This window comes from Lasioglossum baleicum, chromosome 20 (assembly GCF_051020765.1).
Source record: "Lasioglossum baleicum chromosome 20, iyLasBale1, whole genome shotgun sequence".
Lineage (NCBI taxonomy): Eukaryota > Metazoa > Arthropoda > Insecta > Hymenoptera > Halictidae > Lasioglossum > Lasioglossum baleicum.
The window spans coordinates 1697025-1717580 of record NC_134948.1 but is presented as its reverse complement, the minus strand read 5'-3'; the positions used below and the strand labels follow the sequence as shown (position 1 = coordinate 1717580).

The following is a 20556-nucleotide window of genomic DNA, read 5'->3' as shown; positions in this document are numbered from 1 at the left end:
AACACGCCAAATTTCAAGTAAATCGGTCCAGTGGATCCCGAATGTCGACTTTTCCTATTGTTCGCGATTCCGCGTGGTCGAAAGTCGATGTTTGCGGCGTTCGTCGAAAATATTACAAATTCTGTAGAAGCACGAATCGCATCGCGGTAACATGTTTTAAACGAACAGCTGTGGATGTAATTCGAATTTTCCCGCGCAGTTGCAATTACCCTCCATTACACGGCAGCAGTCGGAGCGAAATCAATTTGGCTAGTACCCCCACTTTAAATAAATTCGTTATGGCTGCTATTGCATCCGGAATTCGCGTAGAATGCGACTCACGGCTGTAGCAGCTCGTCCCACTTCCGAAGACAAATTAATCAACAGTTTTAATTACATTAGAATACACAAGCGTCTTGTGTACCGAAGAACCTGCGATCTCAGCTGAGTGCTCGTTGCTGAACTCGATTAAGTTCGCAACAGCAGCGCTGTACAAATACAACAATCCGATGGAATAATTTAGTAAATGAATTTTTAAATCTCTGCTGTGTGATATTTTTCTGGTAAATGTGTCGGGTCGGTCACGCGGCGTAGAATGCGATGAACAATCAGTTATTAACAATTCGTGCCGGCGACAGGGTGCCACGTCAATCCTGGTGGGATCACGTGAACGTGTTAGCTTTGACCGGCCCGGGAAATTGGTCAATTATTTTTCAAACCTGCACCTGACACCAAAGCCGGCCGCATTAAATCCTTATTACCCCCGCGCGCGCGAGCGAGCCAATTAATTTCGACCTCGCCGCCCGTTCGATTCGTCGATGTTAATGGAATTATCTGCAAATCCCTTGCACTCAGCGCAGTCACGTCGAAATCTGGCCAGGGATTACTCCGACGAAACAAAAGCAGTTATTAACGAGAGCTCATTATTGACGAACAATAAACGCATCTTTTTGATCGGCTACCGGAATCTCCCGCTCGACCAACAATTTTCGAGCCCTCACTCTCTGTCTCTCTCTCTCTCCCTCCACTGTATTTAAATATTCAAAATAAAATAGCACAGCACTCCCGACAAACCAAAAAAAAAAACTACAATAGTGCTTTATGCAGCAATGAAAAAAGAAAACAAAGTCTTCCGCGTCCCTACACCCACTGTCAACAACAGACTATCGATTTTGCTTTTCCTAGTACTTTCTTTCATGTGGCAACTACGTCAGCACGCTTTGCAAGCAACGAGCCCACGGTTCGCCGTAATTATAAACTACTTTTATAATAATTCCCTGCCGCTGGCTCGAGAAAAATTCATAATATTCGTCGCCGAGTGTTCGAAACTGTACACTCGGGGGAGGATCAACAAATTTCTCGTTTGACGAGCGTAGAACCTCGGGGGTCCGAACAGAAAGATCTCGGCGGAGTGTATCGCGACCTACACAGTTCTTTAAGTCTGGACAAAGAGCGCGAAAAACTCTGAGACAAACACGAGAGTCGAGATCCCGGCCAGGTGTGTGGGTGGACTCCTCTAAGAACTCAGGAACATACACTGCCGTTCAAAAGTTTCGACCACTTAGGGCGCGCTTTCACGCGACACTAAAAGGTATTTCACTCTTGATCGCTATATCTTAGGATGACTTTACGATTTTCTCGGAAACTGCGAAAACTTTTGCTCTGCCAGACTTCTCAGACACGGGAGAGTCGAGCTATCGATCAAGAGAGGCAATGAAAAATTGAGAGACCCATATTTATGGCGCAGTTTCTCGGGATATACTAGACCGATCTCGTTGAAATTTGGGGTGCTGGTTCAGCACATATTCCGCGATAACCACAGCAAGTTTTAAAACAACAACTTAGAAATTGTGCAGATGGCGGCATTTTAAAAATGTCATGCCAATTTTTTCGTCCCTGTTTACAATTTTCAACCGGAAACAAAAACGAAAAATTCTTTTGACTTGAAACTTACACGATTTAAAGTGGATAGTCTACTGAATGTAAATAGCAAATTTCAAATAAATCGGTGGAGTAGATCCGAAGATACGGACCATCAAATTTAGGTTCGCGATGAAAAGAAGTAGATAACTTTTTTTCCTTTATGGAAAAGGAAACAAATGAATTCAGTCATAGAAACATTGCAGAATTAGAATTATTTCAATGTTTGAGCGTTAGTGATACACGAATTGAAAGTATTGCAAAGTACAAATACATGAAAACATTATTTTTAAAATACAACACAGCTATTCCATCCTCTGCCCCACTTGAAAGATTTTTTCGATTTGCTGGACTGATTCTGTGTCCTCGAAGGAGCACCCTAACAGATTCCAAATTGGAAGACTGAAAAAATAAAACGGAAATGTGGCAAATGATATAGTTTCTTATATTAAGTACCATTTCTTCTTTAAATTATTACTAAAATAAGAAATATTAAATAAGTAATGCGATTTCTGAAAGTATTCGGTATAACGACGCAAAAAATAAGATATTCTATTTTGTGTGTTTCAGATTATTAAAATAGGAATATTTTATTTTGAAGTGCAGATTGTTCAAAAAGAAATATTTTGTTTCGAGGCTCAGATTGTTCAAATAAACTACTATTTTCTTTAAGCAAAATAAAATCTAAAATATTAGATAGTATTTGAAATATTTTTTTCGCCAAATAATGCCCACCTCTGGTCCGAATCCCCTAGGCTCAGGTAACGTCTAAATTACATTTGACAGCGGCCTAGTCAGGCTTTGTCTAAATTTACCCAGGTCTAGATTACATCTGTCAATACCAGGAAACTGTCGAACGTAATCTTCGATTACAATCTGGCTCAGTCAGACCTCGTCTGAGCATGACCAGGTCTCGGTTAGCTCCAGTTCCGTGCAGACTAGTACCAGACTCACGCCACGTCTCGAACGGTTCTATTCCCGAATATTTGTACAGAACGCTAGACAATAGGAAGCGACGTCGACACGTGTCCCGTATGATAATCCGCCAGTTGTTGCAGACACGTTTTTACACGCGTTTGGTATGAGCTGTCTAAGGTGTCACGATTCTCTACTCTCGCGACGCCACTAACATATTCAGGTCACGTGTTTTGGATCCACGCAGCAGTTCGTCGTTCATCTCTCTCGCTCTCATTCCCTCGGTGCGGATTTACGGCGAACCAGACTGTACGAGTTGTGAATTAATGCGCGCGAAGCTTTTTGTCATTTCTGTTTCTGTCTTCGCAAAACGGCGAACCGTAAAGTTTTATGAAAATCGACTTGACCCGACCGTTGTTTGCTCGCACGCCAGCCGGTTACGTAGGCTCGTCTCGAGCAATAAACTTGCGAATCACGATCGCCGCCGCGCCGACGGAAACGCGTTTGAATAATCGAGCACGCTCGATTTTAATCTCTTGCCCGGCGATCGTACTGGCTCATTGAAAAGAACGAGTCGATTGTGACTCGAATGGCTGTGCAGATGGCCCGATACGAACCGTAATTAAGTTCGTTTAGATCTCGGCTCCATGAGAGGAATAAGTATCGCGGCCGACTCGCGACGCAGTATCGAGTATCGACGCTACGCACTCAAACATTTCTTTCACTCGCCCGCTCCTCAATTTTTCCTAAAGAAACACTTTCTCCTGTTCGAACAACTATTTTAAACATGTACGCATTTTTTCTAGAATGATACAATGACTCCTTGTGTAACAAAAACATTGTTGAGTTCTTTGATATTGTTGTGATTGTTCTTTGAGAATTTTTTCGATGTGTTGTTCCTCAAGTTTTCACGAAAATTCATTTTTTCCTGTTTGAACAAAGGATTGAGAAACGTGTGCGAATTTTTCTGCAACAACCCCGTCACCAGTTGCGTTCTAAAAAATCCCGAAAGTTGTAGGTACATATATCGGTTCTCCGATTGTCTCGAAGTGTTTTGTAATTTTAAGAGACGAGAGTACGAGATAAGGGAAGAAATAGATTGAGATTGGTAAGAGAAGCCCCTGTACTGGTTGAAACGTCAATTCTTGCGATTCTCGAGTCGTCCTCCGTTTCCCGTTGAATTCCACGATCTTTATGTTTCGAGATCCCTTGATCGCCTTATCGGTGGAGATTCCGCCGTCTTTCTATCGGAGGAAATAGCGCGTGGAGTACGGGCTGGAAGAGGGGGGGAAAAAAGGGCGAACAAGAAGTTGTTACGACGCGACAAAAAGCCTTATCAAGTTTCGCAGATGCTGCCGTGCACGGCCAACGAAAATAAAGTTTCCCCGGCGTCGTTAAAGCGTTACGGGACCGTTCGCGTTGTAACGGCGAAACTTCGCGATACTTTGCCCTCGTTAATTGAACGCCGCACGGCCGATTTCTGTAACGAAAATTACTGCTACTATATAGGGTGTGCCGATCGGTAACCGATTCTGCTCTATGTGTCGCTATTTCACTCCGAAAGCAACAATTTACTCAAGAAAGTAAATGCATTTTATAATATTTATTCGCGGTTTCGCGTTTAAATTTTTGGCTAAAATATTTAATCTGTTGGTCGTGGGGCAGCTTTCTAAATATTATTGGAAGATCGGGAAATATGTCGAAAAGAGTTACAACACGGATAGAATGAAAATAATGTTTCCGTCGGACTCCCGGTGAACGTTCGCGTCGTTCGCGGCACAGTCGACCGCGGAATTTATTCCGTGAATTATTCTCAGAAGAACGCTCCGCGCGTCGCGGGCTGATAGATCTTTCAGGGGTTTAATTAAATTTGGAAATTGGAACGCGGGCTCTCTGCATCCGATGAAACGCGGTCGTCCAAATTGGCGAAAGTTTACTCCGAAACGGTCGCATTAAATCGGTTTCTTCCCATTTCTTTCGTGCCGGTGTCCGCCATTTTGCTATTCAAATCCACGCGGAATTTTAATGCGGGAAAAATTGAGCGTTCCCGGCCGTGTAATCTACTCGTTAATCGATTTTTCCAGCAGCCATTATTAAAAAGTAAAACTACTCTGGCTTCGTCGGAAGCTCGGACAATCTTTTTTTTAGACACCCAGTATATTTCTCTTCAATGTCCCTTTAATTAAACCGGCAATTCCTAAGCGGTTCTACAGGGGTGAATTTTTTCCTTTGGAGATTTTTAATTCGTTCAATTTTTCTTTCGGATTTTTCCCGTAAATTTGAGGATTCTTATTCTCTGTTGTTTTTCGGAATTCTGATGAAATCTCGGTTAATACGCTTACACGGCAGGGGAAAATAAATTCGTTTGAAAGCTGAACGGTGGCACGATCCGTCACGTGGCCGGAGTTTCACTTCCACAAAGCAAGCTTCGTCGCGATGGCGACCCTAAACTTCAGTACAAATTTCTCCCCCGGTTCAATCCGCCGATAACATCGACACAGGTCGAACTCCAACAAAAATTCTGTTCCCGTCAAATCCAATTTCCTTTCATCCGCTCGCCCCGTCAGCCACCAGAAAATCGGCTGTGTTTACAATGGGCTAGTTGAAGCAAACAATATTCGCAACAACCAGGCGGAAATAATGAAATTCTAATCACAGTGCAGAGAACAATAAATAGCCCTGGCCTCTGAAAACGACCAATAAAAATTCTCTTTGGCTTCAGCAATCATACGGTGGCAAAACTATGTAAACAAACAAAAAAAAAATCCGATGACGTTTGAACAAATTCCCGCGGTTATCTGGGACAGGTTGTAGCGAATAACTTGCCATATAGTTTTACGAGAGAAAAAAATCAGTCATCGGAGGGATGTTTTAGATTTATGTGAAATCGCCCCTATTCAACAGTTGCAAGGGTGTGGCGAGAGAAGCTGACGCGAAGCGCGGCGCGGACTTTTATCGGGATAGTAAATTCCAGGAACGACACTTCCCGCTTCCTGAGAGTCCCGGTTTCCCGGACGATCGTGTGAGCAAGGTTAGGGAACGTTGTCAGTGGTTCTCAAGACTCACCCGCAGATCCATGAGTGCCGGCGCCTGGGCACGTTGCTTTGTGGCACCAGCAACAATGGCACGATGCCCTTGTTGCCACTTCCGCCGTTTCCACCGCCGTCACCGGCCGGAAGCCGAAGCTCCGGTACCTGAAGGCTGCTCATCCTCGAGGCTGTCGCGCTTCAGGTCACCAGAACGTCATCCCCTCGTCGTCTCCTCATCACTGGTCACCACCCTCGGCGCCCCTTGCCACCGAGTTAGCGAGAAACCGGCATTCGGACCCCGACCTCCTCAGAGACACCACGGAGACTAGGAAACTGGCATTCTCTTCGGCTGAACCAACGGAATCGCCACAGTTTCGACTAGCATCCGGTGTCTCGCTCTGGGGGCTGTAGTAAACGAGGATTTCAGTCTCTAAGAGTTGATACACTCGACTACGGGGAATTCTGTTCAGCTAGAATTTCGATTCTACACAAAAAATTGCAAACGTGACTTATCAAGACCTTGCTGATGCTCAGGTGCATGTCCTTGAACTAATGCAAGGTCCAGCTCAGGTTTGTCTAGGCTTGGCCTGAAATAGCTGCAACAGTATTCCACCGAACTCTTTCTTTCTTTTCAGTATCAGTGCTGCGTGACAGATGGAGCCGCTTCACCCGCATCGATGCCTCCATAAATATTTAAAAGGCACTATTTATTATACAAGCATTCTATCGAAATCCTCCTGCCAACTCGGTATTTCTCTTTTCCCGTCCATATTTTAGATTAATATTCCTCCGCTGTCACATGGATTTAAATCCTCTTCAGATACGATTCTGAATTTTTAGTCAATAATCCCTGGGCATGTAGTTCTTCTCAAGGACCTTTTCTCTCTCTCTCCCTCTCTCTCTCTCTCTCTACATTTTACTCCATCTCTAAATCTCACGCTTTAATTTACATGTTCCCTATTGTCCGCGAGAGAATCTTCGCCCGGCTGGAGCCTGACAGATACAGCATCGTTCCCGGTCGGAAATCATTGAAATTCAGAGCGATTAGCGACAACGATACACCTCATTAAGGCGGATGACAATTATTAAACACCGTGGCGGGCGCTCGTTAACGTCGAGCCCTGAGACTGTGTATATGCGCGCGTGTTGGGTATCCACGGTTGTCAGAGGTTCCCTAATGAAAGATTCTTGGATTTTCTCATCGACCTGGCCACTCCTCCTTCTTCTTCCCGGCGTACACAGTTTTTTGTGCTCGATGCAACGTCAATCTCGGCCATGAGGCATGCAACGTTTACATAAGTGGACTGATCACGAAACTTGCGGAACCTGGACCTTCAATACTGCCCGCGATAAACAAATATTGCAATGTAAATCAACTGCACGATTCACCGTTCTACCCGAACCTTGCCCAAGGTACACCCCTAATCCATAAAACATTACTGTATCCAACCTGGCATGAACAATACCAAGTGCACTCTTTTTAGAATCATATTCGCCTAAGAATATCTGCGCCACATACTTCCACACTTTCGAGATATAAAAATATTACGGTATTCTTTCGTGCCTTTCGAATTTATTTTCATGACTTAAAGTTCGATTAACTCAAATTTTTTGAAATTGTGACATGCAGTGTCTTTCCTGACAACCACAGATATGTTTTTAACGATTTACGATGGCTGGAATTATTAGAATATTTGGAATTATTTGACGTGGAAAATATGTGAAGAATATTCCAAGAGGATCATCAAAAGCAACAAGAGGATTCTAGGAGAAATTAGTCAGCCGTTAATTGCGGTGTCACCGCCCACGATTTCTCGCAGCCCTAAAATAGCCGATCTTCGATACACCGTCGCCCCACTAATTAAGTATTCCGAGCGTCGTAGTAAAACTAAAATTAAACGCGTCCCATTCAATGCCAAAATCGCCGGGTAGACATTATCGATCGATCAGGAACTATGTACACAGATGTTGCGGAACATCGGTGCACACTCTCGCGACGACGATCGATTATCGATTTCCGACACCTCTTTCACGCGTGCCGATCGGAGACAAGCGGTCGTTTATAAATAATAACATAATAAGGGCAGTTGCACCGCGATGGAACGCGATTAACCGCGCAGGCAGAAGCCTTTCTTTGACCCTTTCGCCGAGGGAGAATCTGTGCGCGTTTATTATTAATTATAGCAAAGTTTGCGCCACGCATTATACACGGTGTACGCCGCACGATCGAACTCCCCTTGTTTTCACACTCTCCTGACTGGTGTCGTAAACATTTTTTATTTTTTATTTCGCGATGGAAAATATGGAAAGTTGTGGGACGTGTCAGCACGTTGATTTATAATTAGCGGGTGTCGCAGTGTAATTATTAGGTTGGAGGGAAAGTTCGTATTTGAAAGAAAACATTTGAATCAATTTATAAAAATACTTTTCGGACAACCTAATGTTTATTCTGTCTACGGATGATGATTCCTGCATCGATTCTAATCTCGTGATCTCGCAGCGTATGCAATTGCTTCTAAGTCTCTAACAATGCAGCTCGGGAATCGTTTAACTCTGTCAAAGAGGCATCTAAATTCACAGAAGGCGCCGGCTAATGAAAGCGGTGGCCAAGCACCGTTAACTGGCCTGTGTGTGTGTGTTTACCGTGTAATTACCGGCACGTTAACGAAGAAAATTCATCGTGGAAACTCGAGAGGGCTTCCTTCTTGGGACACGAGCAACCACCACCGAACGCCATCGTCGACCCTCTCCGAGAAAAAGATCACCGATCTCTCGAGCCCTGGCTTTATCGTCACCGAAGCATCGCGTGCAGTCTAACGAAATTACGACGGCATCGGACAAAGTGCTCTGATTACGTCCTTAGCTCCCGGGCATCGTCTGCGACGAGACTGCCATTGATCGGTGATAACGCGGTCTCAATGATCCGTGTCTCGACGAGACCCAGCCTCCCCGGATAATTGAAAGGAGCTGCCGGGCTTGTACGGTTTCGTTAATTAACCCGTCGATGCTGCCCGTTTTCACGAATTCTCTTTCCAGCCGTCGGAAACTCTTCTTTGAACCGAGCCCTTCCAGCTTCGCTTCATCTCCTCGCTGATTCTCTTCCTCAAACTTTCTGATAAGTAACTCTTCAAATTAATAAGAATTTTAGATTCCCTTCATATAGATTCTTCCAGATTTTCTTGAATTTTTCTGATAACTTTATCTTTAATTACATAAAGTTTAGCAACTCCGTTATACAGAATACACTTTATCGAAACCCTCTAATAAATGTGACACTCTTTGAATTAATAAGAATTTTAGATTCCCTTCATAGATATTTCTAGATTTTCTTGAATTTTTCTGATAACTTTTTAGTAAAAACATATTTAGCGACACCATTATACAGAATACACTTCATCGAAACTCTCTGATAAATGTGACACTCTTTGAATTAATAAGAATTTTAGATTTCCTTCGTAGGCTCTTTTAGATTTTCTTTAATTTTTCTGATAACTTTATCTTTAATAACATCAAGTTCAGCAACGCCGTTATACAGAATATACTTTGTCAAAACTATGGCTCCAATCAAAATAAATTGCATCGACTTGATTGCAGACTCTGCAATCTGTCTGCTGTTTCCAACACCCCTTTCTCTAGACTAGAGAAATTTCATTTTCTATTTCGAATCAAATTAAACACGGTATCTAATTCTGTCGGAACGTGAACGTCGCGTCAGAACCGACGCACACAGCAACTTCTCCGCGAGGTATTCGACCACCCACGCGCGAATCGGTATTATTTTTCTGAACGACTTACGCGGAGGTGGTCGGGGATATCAAGCAGGGATGCAACGATTCCCTGCGGGTGTGCGCGGAACGAGGTTTAACGTGAGCTTGTATTGGATCACGGGCCAGCATTATGACATTCTCATTTCCGAGATACTAACGAGCATTAATTAAACAACGGAATCAGCAACGCGAGGCTTGCTCCCGACGACAATCTCGCGTCATCAAGGACCCTCGTTCTGTAAAAACGAAATGAGCGGATGATTAATGAAATTCATTCGCACTTCGTGTCCCGCCCAGTTTATGGAGATTGTTGTACCGGCAAGTGAAGCGATGTTTCACCGATAGAATTAATGGAATCTACTAGACGGATCGAGTTCAAACTTCGTGTGCACTTAAGGCGTACCTGTAGCTACACAATATGGTAGAATAATTATTTTAAAATAATTTGTTGTTTTGATTTTGTGAGGTAAATGTAAAATTGGTTGAAAAATTTGTCAGAAAATTTTCAAATCGCTGCCATTCCTTCAATTCTCGAGATTTTTTTATGAAATTTGTAAAAGATATAGAGAAATATGCGGTACATCGCCATACCAAATTTCAAGTGAATCGGTCCACTTGATCCCGAGATACAGCATCCCAATCTGGACTTTTCCACTTGAGTGGCAACATAAGCCTCACATTCCTCTTTCTTGATCTAAAGAATTATGATTGCCGCGGGATCAAGGATAAAAACAGTCGCGTGAACCCGGTGCGGGCGAGGGTTTACAGATTCCTCGTACGAAAATGCCAAAGACGGCCGAGGATATTGCGCCATGGGGCGGAACGACCCGTTAAAATGTAGAGCAGGTGTAATGGCCGGGGTGAAAACGATTCCACGTTCGTGCGCCGGCGGGGATGGCGGTCAGAAGTGCAAGTCAGCCAGAAAATCCGTGGAAATGCCCTCGGGCGGGATTGCTTCACCGTCGAAATGCCGAAGTTACCGCGAGATGTAAAGCGAGCCGGCCAGGGGTGAAGTTTCTTCGGCCGAGGCTAACGACGCTTCTAATCAGCGGAGAGGTTCGCCGCGCGCTTCTAGCCCGCTTCAAAAGACACGCCGCGGGAAAGTATTCATTCCCTTGACATCCTTCTTTCGCAAGCGTCACGCCGACGAAATAAAAAAAAGACACTAACACAGAAACGACGACAATGTTGGCTTAATTACTTTTTTTTCTTCGTGCCCGCTTTCGACTTCCATTTTAGTTTCCCGAACCCCGTGCAACGCACGCGCGATGACTGTCACAGAACACGACGCTTGATAATTACCGGCGACCGTGGAACCACGTTCCGCCCGTGAATTTCAACGACCTGGATCTCCGAATTTAAAGCTGATGGACGCACGCGACTGACCCGCACCTCTGCTTTGCAACTTAACCCTTTATAGAAGTTTAAAGTGTCACTCCCGGTTGATGTTGTGTGCCACAGCCATGCCTCCATTCACTTCCTATTCAGGTTAATTTGTAGCAACACTGAATAGTTGCCGGCTACGTCTGCATTCAGTATATCTGTGTCATTCAAACAGCTCCAAACTACTTGTTTTCGGCCACAAAGGGGTAAACCAAACCTGACCACGTATGTAGTCGCTACCTCGGCCCTCTCCAAGGCTCAACAGATGACCTAAACCACTGATATTATATGCATTCAGGTCTCGGTAAGTGCAGCAGAATTTTTGTTCGAAGCAATTTTTAACCGACTTCGAAAAAGGAGGAAGGTTACTCAATTCGATCTTTATGTGCCTTTTTTTCTATGTATGATCACCGATTACGCCGAGATGGATGGACCAATCGGAACGAAACCTTCTGCATCTTGTAGACTAACATATGTACCCGAGGTGGTCCCGTGAAAAAGAAATTTTGCATTTTTTTATTCCTTACGATTTTATTTGCGAAAAATGAATTATTTCATGTATGTTCACCGATTACGCCGTGATGCGTGGACCAATCGGAACGAAACCTTCTGCATTTTGTAGTGTACGTCTCCCGATTGGGCCCTTGAAAACAAATTTTGCATTTTCTCATTCTTTACGGTTTTTATTGCAAATAACCAATAGAGACCGAAAAACCATCCAACGGTGTTCTACAAGTTCTGCTCGTTTCACGAAAACGCACTAAAAAAATGCACTAAAAAGTATGAAATAATTTCCATTTAATTGATGTGAACACACACGAACGTAAATACAATACAATCTTTTCAGAGGCGGCGCAAAATCGAAAATTTTGCAAATGACAGATCTTGCTGATTATGATTTCATTGGAATATGGTTGACTTGGAAATCAGTGGTGGGAAGAGAAGATACATTAACATGTGAAAGCATTTAGAAGAATTTAAGGATTTTCGTAATTTCCAGTGTCGAAAATTTTCAATTTTGCGCCGCCTCCGAAAAGATTGTATTCTATTTAAGGTCCTGTGTATTCACATAAATCAAATGGAAATTATTTCATACTTTTTAGTGCGTCTTTTCGAAGTCGGTTTAATTTTTTTTCACGTTCTGGAAACTTCAGTGTAGAAGTACCCACCCACAGTAACAACTGCGCCTAACCCGAATCTAACCAATATTCGAAAACTGACCTAACCCAGTGATATCGAACGTATTCATGCCCTGAGACTTGCAAAAAGTTTTCATTCAACTCCTGGACGCTTCAAAGAGTTTTCAAGTGCCTACCCGTCTCCACAAACACCCAAATTAACGATCGGACCTAACTTGGACCTAACCAATGTTCGAAAACTGACCTAACCGAGTCCCACATTATGTCTATTTACGTCCTCCTACACACGAATTATTTTCCGTTAATCGAACATACCCGAAGTGCCTGTGAATCCCAGTGTGAAACAGGAACGTGATAATCTCGGGGAATGCATGCACACGCGGATTTCTCTCGCGTTAAAAATAACTGACTCCTCCCCCCCGGAGGATTGGTGGGTGCATCGGAACGTGTTCTCCGTCGTGCATGAATCGCAATCATCCCCGGCGACAGAATTGGAATCCCTAGCATCCTAATTATTGGGGAATCCCGATTCGAAACCGAAATCTCCCGGCATCCGCGGCCGCCAGTTCGGCACGTCATGTCAGTCCCAGAGCCAGCACACACCGGGGTATCGATTGCATCGGTTTTTCACGAGACGATCACGGCGTCCAACCAGTCGGAATGAGTCTCTCCATTTCTCAACCACTGTCGACTGCACTGCTGACCCGAATCCTCGAGGATTCCTTCGGAGACACACCGGTTCGGACGAGTGTCCCGAGAGACCGGACCACAATGGACTCCCCTTTTTTACCCGCGTTGGGAGGACTCGCCGTGACTATCGCTGAATCCCGTGCCTTTTCCCAGTAATCTCCTCGAGGAACTCCTGCGAAACGGTTCGGAAGTGCACTTCGACAAGTTCGACTCCTGAAGAGACTCTTTGCTTCCGGGGAAGCTGTTCTCCGTCGTGATGTTTGCAATCCGTGCTTTTTAATGAAAATGTCGAATTACACGCTTCGCATCGGTTCATGGTATGTAGAACTGTTGACCACGAGCCGAAACGAACAAGTACAAACACCATTCAGTTCATAATTTCTGCTTGAAGACCTTAAGACATTGTCTTTCCATAAATAATTACTAGACTGCGGATTTTATGCATTTATGACAAAAATGGGTACGTACAATTTAAAACAGTGGAGGTATTGAAAAGATTTAAGGCCACCAGTGTATTAGTTTCACCGTAATAAGATAATTAAAAGAAGAATGAATCTGTTCTTTGGCTCCTGTGTCTTGCAATCAATGCAAACATTTCTTATTTTGCATAAAGATCCGCAGTCTAATAACTACGTTTCAAATATACGGTGTGTGCCTAGGATAAATGTCACAGAACAGTCCGCAAATTTTTGCGATGGCAGGAATCTTTTAATTTTCGAGATCCTTAGTTTTCTGTGTGGGGGATCTTGCTGGCGAGCAACAAAGGCCCCCTCGAACGTTGCCAGGAGAGATAACCATTGCGATGAAGCATACTGTATTCGTCAGGGTAATGGCTGGAACAGCTCCAAAAGTACTGAAGATATTTGATCCCGCTATTCGGCGACCTTTGCCCCGAGCAATCAAAATGCTTTCGAATCGAAGACCTTTTAATCTTATTGCACGAGGCTTCCAATTACTTAGGATCATTCGATCCACCCAGGAAAGTCTGTGCCGCCGATAAGCCGGTTGATTTCTCTGCACACTGAACCGTGCCCTTCTCTTTTCGACAACGAATATTTTCGTCGAATCCTTTAAAAGAGAGGGGTCCGTCAATAGAATCAACAAGCCAGCAAAAAAATCCTTCCTTGCCTAACGACATGATCTTTAAGCCACCAGTTTAATCACTGCGCTCGCCAGCTACGAGATCTTTTTTTTCCACTGACCCCAATTACGAGTTTAATGCGAAGTGATCCTAGGTAATTTGTATCTGTAACGCCCGATACGTATGAGCTGTTATAGGCGACGTTTTTGCCAACCGGTTTGCATCGATTAACGTTCGATCACGCTCGAAGCAAAACAAATTGCGCGATGGATAGCCGCGATTCTCCAGAAACAGGATACAATAATTACTCGATTGATCGACTGTCGTGGATCCGGTTAATTCACATGCTCGCAGCATGATAATCGCCGGCTACAAACTACCGTCTATTTGCAAATTAGTCCGCAAATTGCGAAGCCGAAAACCTTCTCAATGTTACGCACTTTCGTCGGAGGAAACGAAGAAACATTTTTACGCCGGAATGAAAACAGTAAGACTATTTGAAATTGAAAGGTAGTGGAATGAAAATGGAAAAATTGGAACATTAAAAGGCCGGAGCAGAAAAATGGAGCATGGAAAGAGAATAAAAATAGTAATGCGCAGTGAAGACTATAAAGACGCCAGGATAAAAATAATAAAAATTGAAGCGTTAAAAGTTCGCGGAATAAAAATTGTAGATTGCAGGATGGCGGAATAAAAATAATGGAAATTCTAAATTGAATGATCACAGAACAAAAACCATGTGACTTCGGAGCAGAAAATGACGGAATAAAAATGATAAAGATCATAAAAGTAAAAAGATTGTAGAACAGAGATAATGGAAAGATCAAAGAAGAGAAAGAACAAAACTTCAGAAGCGAAACACTGTCGGATCAAAATGTAATTGGAATCTGAGAGGTAGCAGAGGAGAAAAATAATAAAAAAATGGTGTGTCGAATGGGTTCGCAGGAATGTTTATGCAGAAAAGTGTCCGGAGACAGGTGTTAACGACCGTCCGCCGTCACGGACGACACGATAATCGATTATCGAGCCCGATCTTGTACGTTTCCTTTCGTTGGAATTCAAGGTGCGTTGCTCACGTGGCTGGGACACAATGACAGCATAAAGCGTCGTCCCCAACGGGGCGAACTTCTTCAAAGAAAATAAAACGTCCGGCGACCAGCCGAAAGGAATATTTCCGCAGCGAGTCGAGGCTCTTTTTCTGCGAGGAGATTCGAAGAATGAAACAGGAAACCGGTCTGGATATCGACGAACAGCTGATAAGCCAGTCAGCCGCGACAGCTGATAGCCTTCCGGCGCAGCATGAAAATTAATTCGGCTCCTATCTCGTAAAGGATACACCGCAAAGTACCACAAATTAATTGACAATTAATACAAGCAGCAACAAAACGTCTATTCGGCCCCCGGATAACCCATTACGAACCGATCCAATCAAAATTCGTGACAATTGAATGCCGTTACTCCAGCTATTGCCCGAACTAATTTAACATATTCAATTGTAAGAATGTTTACGAGCGGCCGTTTATTATTATCGCCAGAGCAATTATTCCTTCACGTGTGCGGCATAGCAACGGCCAATTTTCGAAGACCATGTTCGGTGTAATAGCTGCTTTATCGCTCGCTACACCTCATTGCGGCGGAATGCGTTTCGCGTATGATCGATTGGCTGTTCAAATAATTTTAATCATTTTTCCCTTCATTGTATGTTGTGTTTGCAATGATTTCCACGTAATTTATGCTTCCGCGCGTCTATCTGACAATTACGGTGCAAATATTTATGCAAATTTCGCGCGCGTTCGACAAATAAATTACTGTTTTGCGCGTGTGCCGTCGAACAGGTATTTTTCTTTTTTTATTTGTACGTTTTTCTTTAAATCGCGAACCACTTTATCAGAAAATCTGAAAATATTCCGAAGCGCCGGTTACAACAATGTGTAGTCACGGTAAAAGTATAAATGACGCAGCAACGTCCGAACTTTATATAGAAAATTGCGTTTTTTCACATTCTCCTTTTTGATTTGTAGCAACCGGGATTTTCGACGAAAAAATTTGAAAATATTCCATGATTTGTATCTGGACAGCTGCTACGCGTCAGATTTTTCCAGAATTTTTGCGGACAATTAAACGGAAAAAATCAACCGAAAACCGATAATCCATTTTCTCGCTGTGGCTGCCCTCTCGATCAAGGTAGGGGGGCTTGCGAAACTTTGGATAGAACTTTCCCGGTGGCTAAGCTATCGAACGGCAATCAGCAGTAAAACGTGGTTCCCTTTCTTATAATCATAACTGTGCTGAAGCACGATTTTACTACTGTTTGTATTTTCTTTTAAAAATGTTCGTGACCTATAAATTAAACTGGCAAGTGAAGTGACGGAGTCGGAAGATTATTTATCACGGTACTCAATTATTGTTCCCTGTGATAAAACGAGATTCCTTTTCGTTCAGCGGATAATTCGTAGCCCTCCATACGCGTGAAAAGTATCAAATCGAAATGGCAAATGTATAATGCGGATTTGTGGAGGGAAACAGTAGCCCAAAGTAATCAGGGCCGCGCCGGCAGCGGCTTAAAACCGGTTCGCGGCGAATTTATAGCCTGTTGCAGTATCGCGTTGCGATCACGTATGCATTTACTCATTTATGTCCAGCCTGCGAAAAAGGATCAGATAATCCGCGCGCACGCTCGTACTTCTACGCGGAATCCCGTTCCTCGTCCGTGAACTGGATCGTTCGATTTGAACCGCGGCCAATCAGTCTTGCCCTGGAAAGTACTTACACTATTTACACGAGAGCCTCGAACCAGCCAACCACCATAATTATGAACAATAACGAGCCATTCATTTGCTAATTTCGAGTTGCGGTTCAATTATTTCGATATTTTTCATACAACATGTTAGACACTCGCATTGATTGCGAGAGAAGCAGGAATAAAGTAAAAATTGATTTTTAAAGTCCCTTAACGACTTTGTTACGTTAAAAACAACATTACAATATTCTTGAAATTTTGTAATGTTAATTACTTTTTTTTATTGAACCACTGAAATTATAGGTTTATTTCAGCTTTAAAAATTATACAGTAGGCTTACAGTTAGTGTACAATGACAGACTTAATAATCGCCAGAGATGTAAATTGCAGTCGTTTAAAAACTGGAAGATATATTCGCAGGCTTTAACATTAGGTTTAGCAAAGAAAATGTCCACTTTTAATGATAGAAAAAACTTAATTTTCCGCAACTTGTTTACCAATTTAATTCTTTGGGAATCATAACGACGACACTGCCATAGAACATGATCTAAGTCCTCGGAGCTATAATTACACTTACAACTAGGGTCACTAACAATATTTACTCGATACAGAGAGGCAGCGAGATTATAATGATTGGCCCTGATACGGTTTACTGTGAATATAAAACCCCTTTTAACGTAGTCATCAAAATTTTGAGCAAACCAGAGAGTTTCATTTGGGTTGTAGAACTTTTAGAAATAATGTACACCCTTGATGGTGTCTTGCTCATTAATTGAGGATCGAGTGTTGAGAATGCCTTTTAGTCTGAGGTGGCAAGTAAAATCGGTGAAAGGAACTTGAGAAATGTCCGCCCAGTTAGAAGATGTGGCAGCTTTTGCAAGGGAGTCCGCATCTTCATTTCCATACAATTCATTTCCAGAAAAATTTTATGGAATGTGAGTTGTCCTGACAGAATTTCGCATACTTCTTTTTAATTTCGAGAATGAAAGGATTTGTTCTGATTTTGAAGCTGATGGAATTTAGACTAACTAATGTATTACTGTTTTATGCTTCACCTAACTAATTTCTTCATAAATGCACAAAGATCCGCAGTCTACTGATTATGATTACAGCGTCGCCCGATTTTAGCAGTCTACGAAGAGTGCAGGAGTACATTTCGAACTCGAAAATTGCTTTAATAACGCCGCAGAGCAGTACCAAAATTGCTCGGCGATGTTCATAATGAACGCTAAGTCCTCGACATCCCGGCAGCATAGCTGTGGCAATGGCGGTAAACTTCAAAAGAACGAGAGACAAAGACTCCCCCATTGAGATAGCAGATAGTCCAGGATGTATCCCGAGGTCTCGGGCCCAATTCAGTAACAACATTCCTTAAGCGTCATGAAGCTCTCTAGTTGCACGGCGCCGTTCAACGACGATTTTGACATGCAAATTCGAGCCTCGAACTATTATTCGCCGACGTACGAAGTCGCTGCACAGGGTTCTTATTCGGCGACTCAACTTCGGAAACGATTACATTTCAACCAGCGAGAGAACTCGGGACAAAGCGACGCACTACACACTTGGACGGCAAATACCACGAATGGTTCGCAAGATCCAACGCGGGTAATAATAACGTTCAGCGAACTTTGACGAGTTACATAGCTGTGGCGAGGAGAGTCGAGGCGTCAACATTCGTACCTTGGCTCGTAGAGTCATTCGCGGTTCGAAATTGCTCCACAATATTTGGATGTGTCACTGGTAGGGATGGGATCAAGTTCAATATGTACTCACGAATCCGAGTCAAGTTCAATAACCAAATTTCATTCCATGTGTTTCGATTACTACTTAAAAGCAATAAAAGTTTCGATGATTATACTTGAAAAGTATTCATTGTATACAAGTAATTATCGAACCTTGGACGAGTACTTACAAGCTTCGAAGAGACACTTGTAAGTACTTCGATGTTGAAAGTAATCAAAATCAGATGTATATAGCTACGTTGTAGGAAATTTAAACTTTCTCGAACAACTTTCTCGCAAGTTACTGAACTGTCACCAATTAGTATATTAATAACTTTCCTCAAAAAGTCTTCTGACACTCGTGTCTAAGGCAGGGCCCGCTAGATAGCCTTACTGATGAGTCCTCTAGCGGGTCTAGGACGAAACACCTTTCTTTTCCTCTAATAGAATACAATTCTATAGCAAAACGTGGTCTTAGGACGTTAACGGATTCACATCCGAATCGAAACGTTTAAATTTCCTACAACATAGCCATATGTATAATGTAGAATTTGATCGAACCGTTGCGCCGAAAACATTATTCCAAGTTTATTCAAACAATTTACGATCGATAAGAATCCCTCCTTTACTTATACATCAAGGTTCGAACCTGTTTGCGAGGTACTTGATCCCATCCCTAGCCACTGGCACTTCCACTTCTCCAGGATAGCTCCAATGAGGTCTGAGTTATATTTTAAGCGAGGTCCACTAAAGTCGAATTATGTCTCGCGAGGATTGGCGCCAATTTCGGTTTGTATCATGTCCGCACCAGCAATTTCACACCGAGTGATCCAAGCGACGTGGTACGTTGGAAATTATGCATTACTATTCCGAGACCATATCCACCCATGTTCGCGGGAGGTCCACGGGCAGTTTTAGCATAATTTTCGCTCGACTTAGATTACGTTAGCGTGGATGCGGTCTCGAATACGTCGCCGGCGAATTGAACCGGAATCGGGTTACGGTTACATCGGCTGATTTGCGTGTCGCCGCATTCGACATTGTTCATGCGACGCGGGAGGGCTTTGGAAATGTTTAAATCTGGAAAGCAATCTTGTCGTATTCGATACAACAAATATCTGTTATTATTCGCACGAGCGAATCCATAGTCTGACGAATCGCGTTACCGATGTCCCGTGCTGTGTCGAACCGTGATATGCCTATTGTGTCGGCGGAGAAGTTATGTCTCTCCCGCCACTTACTTATCGATCAAACGGATACACGATACGCCAGCTTTAAGGCTTCCAGGCCCTCGAAGGACGCCCTTTATTCTCTGTTCGTTCTCTTTTTTTTTCCTCTTCGCCCGAATTAAAGGGAACACGTGACGGACGACGAAACAAGACGAGAGGACACCGCGCACCCTAACTCGATTCGCTAGAATTTAGGAGAGATGAACACGGGCGCAACTTTTATGGGTCTTCTGGAAGGGAACGGATGAATAGTTAACGACGCCCCGGCGCGGCGCGCACACAGCGGAAAATGCATTATAGTCTCGAAGACAGAAGATCCAAGGCTGACTCGCGGAGAGAGAGCTGTGCAAGTGTTACGCTGAATTGTTAATAAGTCTTTGATAGATCGCAGCACTCTCTCTCTATCTCTCTCGTACTAACAGGTAAACGCGAATCCGCTACGTGATGTTGACTTTCAGCACGTCCTTGCACCCCCAGCCTCGCTACGTTAACAATCCTTCGGTGTTAATTGTATAACATTTTTCCTGCAGTGCCGCTCCACTATCACGCGAAACGCTGTGACATTTTCGAAAGCAATTATTTTCGGAAAATTCCTGTCTCGTTCTCTGGGGGAAGGTGCACTGCAGGTACACAAAAAATTTGAAGCCAATCGGCCTAGCCGACACCTGCCAGGATTCAGCTAGGTCCTGGCCTAGATCTATCGAAATCCTTGGCAAGACCTAACCGCGATCTAACGAAGCCCCGTCTCGGATAAGCTCGAGAGAAAGTGGTTCCCCATCGCCCAAAGTAAATATTTATTCGATTCCCTATCAGAAGAGAGGGAGGCCCGCTTGAACAAAGAGCGACACGACTGTTCCCGAGCGAAGAGGGCAAGGACGATCGAACAAGGATGACTGAGCACCGCGTAAAAATTCTGTCGAAGTGGCCGGGGCGGGATATGTTCGCGACGGATAGACGGAGAGA

General features: G+C 43.5%; 1 protein-coding gene across 11 annotated transcripts in view; it reads right to left on the bottom strand.

Moving 5' to 3' along the window:
- Dnc (phosphodiesterase dunce) overlaps nt 1-20556 on the bottom strand; it is a 393758-nt gene that overhangs the window by 197763 nt on the left and 175439 nt on the right. For 2 of the 11 annotated variants that reach the window (XM_076444522.1, XM_076444516.1), the window contains exon 2: nt 5881-6248. The exons of the other annotated variants lie outside the window; for them this stretch is intronic. In XM_076444522.1, coding sequence (XP_076300637.1) covers nt 5881-5892 — 12 coding nt within the window. In that variant the 5' untranslated portion in view covers nt 5893-6248. The remainder of the gene's footprint in view (nt 1-5880; nt 6249-20556) is intronic. 11 annotated transcript variants of the gene reach the window in all.